At 40.9% G+C, this 6000-nt stretch overlaps 1 protein-coding gene across 1 annotated transcript in view; it reads left to right on the top strand.

Moving 5' to 3' along the window:
• The first annotated feature begins 1894 nt into the window (after positions 1–1894).
• The window catches only part of LOC131976150 (zinc finger protein 585A-like), a 28300-nt gene continuing 24194 nt past the window's right edge, over positions 1895–6000 (top strand). Inside the window, exon 1 of the mRNA XM_059339073.1 lies at positions 1895–2205. Coding sequence (XP_059195056.1) covers positions 2034–2205 — 172 coding nt within the window. The 5' untranslated portion in view covers positions 1895–2033. The remainder of the gene's footprint in view (positions 2206–6000) is intronic.

Genomic DNA, 6000 nt, shown 5'->3' with positions numbered 1-6000 from the left:
ATTGAAAGTCCACATGAGAACCCACACAGATGAGAGGCCATATTCTTGCAAAACATGTAGCAAAGATTTCAAGCGAAACGGAGAATTGAAAGTCCACATGAGAACCCACACAGGTGAGAAGCCGTATTCTTGCATAGAATGTGGGAATAGTTTCAGTCAGGCATCACGCTTGACGGTTCACATGAGAATCCACACAGGTGAGAAGCCGTACACTTGTAAAACATGTGGCAAATGTTTCAGGCACAACGGAGATTTAAATGTCCACATGAGAATCCACACAGGTGAGAAGCCGTACACTTGTAAAACATGTAGCAAAGATTTCAAGCGAAACGGAGAATTGAAAGTCCACATGAGAACCCACACAGGTGAGAAGCCGTATTCTTGTAAAACATGTAGCAAAGATTTCAAGCAAAACGGAGAATTGACAGCCCACATGAGAACCCACACACGTGAGAAGCCGTATTCTTGCAAAACATGTGGCAAATGTTTCACATTTAAAGCTCAGTTGAAAGTCCACATGAGAAGAGACCACACTGATGAGAAGCAGCACAAGTTAGAATCCACATAATTAAAGTTCTTGTGAAATGTTCTTTTTTCTTAAATCACATTCTTGAAAAAAGATTTAAGGATTGTGCTGAAACTCCTGTGTTGCAATAACTCCATCAAACATGAGATGTCACTATCCTTTTGTAATGTTTTCCTTTTCATGACATTGTTACGTCCATGTCTGTTTTCAAACAGTGTTTCTTTAAAACAACCATAATCTCCTAAATCAAGAAAAACATTAGTTTCACAGTGAGTGCACAGGTGTTGCTGTTAAAGTCATAATTTGATCTGGATGGTTGTTGTTTTGCCAAATGTCCATTTACAATGTTGGAATTATTTTTTGTTTGAAGTTGAACAAGACGAGTTTAATTCCATGTTCTTCACATAATATTTGATAGTTATATATAAAGCCTTTAACACCACTTTGTAAGAAGTTAGATTTTACCTCAGAGACCGACTGACATCACTTTTTTATTTTTATGAAATGTGAAATGTGCCTTCTTTTTTCTATTTTGATAAATCAACCCATTTATGTGTCTGACCAAAATTCTGTCAATTTTATCTCTATGAATGATAATTTTTGTACCATCAAGTTTTTCCCTGTAGTGGAACTAATAAAGGAATATCTTATGTTGTCTTAATCAAGTGAGTTTGTGGTCAAAACTAGTGTTAGAGAATAAATCACCAACTATTTAAAGTGCAATCTTGGAGTGGGGCATTCATCTGATTGAAACAATTGATTAAAATGATAATTTAACTTTTCTCAGACTTGGTTAAGGCAATAGACTAGAAATCCATTGGGGTCTGCCCGAGCAGGTTTGAATCCTGCCGACAACGTAGTCTTTAACTTTTTTTCCCATCAACTTAATAAAACAGTTTGTATATTACTTTTTTTTAAAACAATGCTAACATCTGGATTAACTGTGGCTTTGTGCTGACAAGAAGCCTGACTGTATTAAAACCACTTCCTTTCATATTTTCAAAATTAAACAATAAAAGTAGGTATAGGCAGCGAAGGCGCAGGTGTTTTGTAGTCCTTATCTTTATGTAAAAGCGACACTAATAGAATGTGAGATTTTGTCCAACAGTCATCATTGTATAATAATGTATACTAGAAGCCACCCTTATTAATAATGAATGACCTGTAATTGTGGATATTTAACTTAGTGCTTTGAATGCACTGTGGTTTTACTCCCTCCTTTTTTTAACAAAATTATTTTCTACAAAGTGACTGAACGATGTCCGTCAGCCAAAACAAAACAGTAACTTATAAAATATTTATCGAGGTAATAAAGGTAGGTAACTAATCAGTTGAAAGCGGAACAAAAGAGTCCCCTGTCGGAACCTAAACAGTGTGACATCGAGCGGAAATAAGCAACACCAGCTCATTGAACAGAGACATGACTTGAGTCGGTGTTGAATTTACTTGTAGACAATATTGTGTTTGTAGCGATGAGTTAATGTGTTGAAGTTGTCATTCAGCAACAATGTCTACAGTTGAGACTTTGAGACAGTTTGTCAGCGAGCGACTGACTGCTGCTGCTGAAGAAATATTCGGAGTTTTGGAGAAAACTCTCGTCGTGTACGAGGACGAGATCGATCGTCAGCGGAAACTGCTGGATATCTTCTGGAAACCCCAAATAAAGTTACACAGGATAGGTATGTATATACTTATTTATATTATTTTAATAACATAAAACAGAGGGGGTTGATATACATACAATCAAAACATGTAAAATAAATCCTGTTAGTAATAATCTGCAATTTTGTCTACGCCGAAAAAAATGCATTTTACACACTGTGGCCTTGTATTTCACTGCAGCAAAGAAAAGTCCTGAAGCTGTAAGGAATCGGCACAATAATGGCTAGAAGTGGGAACAACTTTACATGTCTTTGTGCAGAATAACAGTTATATCATAAAAAAAAAGAATAACACGAAAGTGTAATATCTCTGGAGAAAACATAAATAAAATAGGAATAAAATTAAATCTATATCGACCACACTTAAAGTGGCCACAAGGGTCTTGAATGTTGGAAGGAAACAGTTTTCTCCACATATTGTACATATTGAAGTATTGTCATGTTTCAAGCCTCTCCTGTCCTCTCCTCTCTGCTCTGTGTAAACAGCCTCTCCTGTCCTCTCCTCTCTGCTCTGTGTAAACAGCCTCTCCTGTCCTCTCCTCTCTGCTCTGTGTAAACAGACTTTCAGTGAATACTTGTCATGTTGTTAAAAGGCTCAGATATTCACTGTGTGTTTTCCCTTTCTTCCTGCTGATGTCCATGAGTTGTACATGCGTGATGACGTATGCACATTAAGGAAGTTAGTACCTGGACATGTTATCAGTGTGTTTAGTTTGCATGTGAGCAAATGACTGCAGCCGTTGCCATGCATTGGCTTTTGCCTGCTGATATTTGCCTGCTGATATTTGCCTGCTGATATTTGCCTGCTGATATTTGCCTAACTCTGTGAGGGAGTGTTGTTAAGTGTTTTATAGCCATATAATCACCGATGACGATGTCGTGCTCTTCGCCTGTTCAGAGAATTAGCCTGTTATGTGTGTGGCTGCCAGCAGCATAAACCTTGTTTAGCCTATTTTATCGGGATACTGGTGACTGCCTGCATTGTAATATCCCCACATGCATATGTGATTTAATTGCAGCTTGGCCTGTTATTGCATTCGTATGTGTGCAGATATTACATTTTATTATATTTGATATTTTCTTGTTATTACAGAACTATCTAACAATGCTAAAGACACGAATAATGCTGATGATCTTGGAGTAAAAGTAAACTGCTTGAGCACTAGGCCTGGGCCGATAATCAATAAATCAATTAATCGCACGATAAATTAAATGAACTCAATAATTTTGCCGGCCTTGATATATCGCCATGCGCATGCGTGTTTGTTTTCCTCGTCTGTTGCCTCCAAGCAGGCTGGATGACACGAGGGTTCACTCTGTGCTCGATCTCAGCACCTGGGCGCTTTTGTTCCATAGCAGAATGAGCGGAGTGAACCCTCCTGTCAGTCATCCAGTCTCTTTGTCTCTGTGGGGAAGGCTGGGCCGCTAGCATTGGCTACACACAGAGTGCAGCAGGTGAGCCTCGTGCGGAGCAACGCCAGGAAAAAAGATGATTGCAAAGCCAAATGCCACAGCCCCGGTGTGGGAATATGTCGGTTTCAAACCGAATGAAAGAGGTGAGCCCATCAACACACGGACGAGCCTGTATGCCGAATTTGTTCAAAAGTGGTGGCAACAAAAAAAGCCACCACAACAAACTTGCATGCCCATCTAAAGCAGAACCACCTGACCCTGTTTTCCCAGCTGGGGAAAAAAACTGCACCTGGAGATGCAGAGCCTTCGTCCCGACAGTCAACACTGGTTGACAAAGTAAATATAAACACTGTGCGCTCACAGAAAGTGGAGTTTGCTACATCGCAAAATAAATGCTGCCCTTTAAAAAAAAAAAAAAAAAGTTTGTTTTATTTATTTAGGATATTTAAACGTTCTTAAAATTACAATTACAATGGTAAAAAACACTGAGAAATAAAAGTGTATTGTATTTGAAAGGGTGTGCATTATTATGATATATTATCATGTTGACAATAATATCGTTTATCGGCAATAATTTGTGGGACAATATATCGTCCAGCAAAATTTGTTATCATCCCAGGCCTAGTTTAGGGTTCCACGCAACCTGGAGATCCAAGAGGGATGTTCTTTTCTGCGTCGGTCAGCTGTTTCTTATTATGGTCCTGGAGCTCCTTTTTCAGAGGCTTCCAGCCTCCCGCTGTTTTTCTCTTCCAACAGGCTTCAGGCATGTCTGAAAGTATACTGAAAGAATCTTGCCTGCTCCTTCTCTATCTTGCCTCTCCGCTTCCGGATCCCCTCTGACCTTCTCAGGGTTGCAAGCATTCTTCTGATCTGGTCCCACAGCACTGTCACACCCTCCTCTTTGTCCTCATCTGCTTTCCACCGAGACCTTCTAAGCAGCCCCCTCTCCTTCACAAGCTTGAGGATCTTTTGCTCACACCTTCCCACTTCCCTAGGGATGTTCTTCCTCTTGATCACCTCCCGAAATCTTTCCTTTCGATGCTGCCAAAAAGGTTTAGCTTGGTGATTGTGCTGCCACGCAGCAAGTTCTCAAGGATGGTTTGCAGATCCTGGTCGAAGCTTTCCAAGGCCACTTTTTCAATAGATTTTGGGCATTTCACTTTGGCTTGTCTGGTTGGTCTCTCCCTTGCTTGTCTTGGGGTTGCTGCTGGGTGTCTCTGTGTGACGCTCACGATCTGGGCTGTGTGCGTGTTGTTGACTTAGGGCCTGCTGCTGGTACGGCTGCTCCAACTCTCTGTGACCATTTGCAACGGTGAAATCAGTAACGCTGTGGTTTGGGGTGGGGCCACCTTATGATTGCCAGGTTGCTGCCACAGTGCACTGTGTTTTTGTTTTGAGATTTGACCATTTCACAGCGTTTTTTTACTGAATCAGAGTTAACTGGAACATTGTTGTCACGAAAGTGCTACACCTAGTTGTAAAATTGGGTATAACACTTCAGTCTCATGTTTGGCTTATTATAAAAGTGATTGAAAACACTCTCGACACTGATTGGTCGCACTAAAATTCCAACCTTTTCTCCAAACACATAAGTAACCTGTATCTTTTGTTTCTGTCCATCCAGAGCTTCGACAGCAGGATGTCAGTAAGGAAGAGGAGGTTCTCGACAACCAGCTGCTCAGTATTCAGGAGAGGAGCTCCAGTCCGGACCAAGAAGACCCAGATCCTCCACAGAACAAAGGGGAACAGCAGGAACTCTGCACCAGTCAGGAGGGAGAGCAGCTTGTCCTGAAACAGGAGACTGATGCCCTTATGTTGACTCCTACTCCTGAAGAAAGTAAGCATGGTGAAGCTCAGACTGTGAACTTGAGTATCGATGAAACTCAGAGTGCGGTAGAGGAGATGTCTGCTGAGAGCCAAGATCAGAACGGAGGCCAGCATCGGGACTCAGGATCCGCTAGAAGTACAGAGCAACCACTAAAGAGGAGACTTCGCAAAAACAGAAGTGACAGTAACAATGTAAACAATGCTGACATGTCAGAGATTGACCGTAGAACTCAGACAAGTAAAAAGCCTATTGAATGTGACACATGTGGGAAATGTTTTAAGAATGACTACGTATTGAAGTCACACATGAGAGTCCACACAGGTGAGAAGCCATATTCTTGTAAAACATGCGGGAAAGATTTCAGGAATAATGCACAATTGACAGTCCACATTAAAACCCACACAGGTGAGAAAACGTACATGTGTAAAACATGCGGGAAAGATTTCAGGCGTCAAGATGGATTGAAAGTCCACATGAGAACCCACACAGGTGAGAAGCCGTACCTTTGCAACACCTGTGGGAATAGATTTATTGACCGAATAACACTGACCCGTCATATAAGAACCCACACA

This window comes from Centropristis striata, chromosome 8 (genome assembly GCF_030273125.1).
Source record: "Centropristis striata isolate RG_2023a ecotype Rhode Island chromosome 8, C.striata_1.0, whole genome shotgun sequence".
Classification (NCBI taxonomy): Eukaryota; Metazoa; Chordata; class Actinopteri; order Perciformes; family Serranidae; genus Centropristis; species Centropristis striata.
Note: the sequence above shows the minus strand (reverse complement) of the source record. Positions and strands in the feature narration are given on the sequence as shown.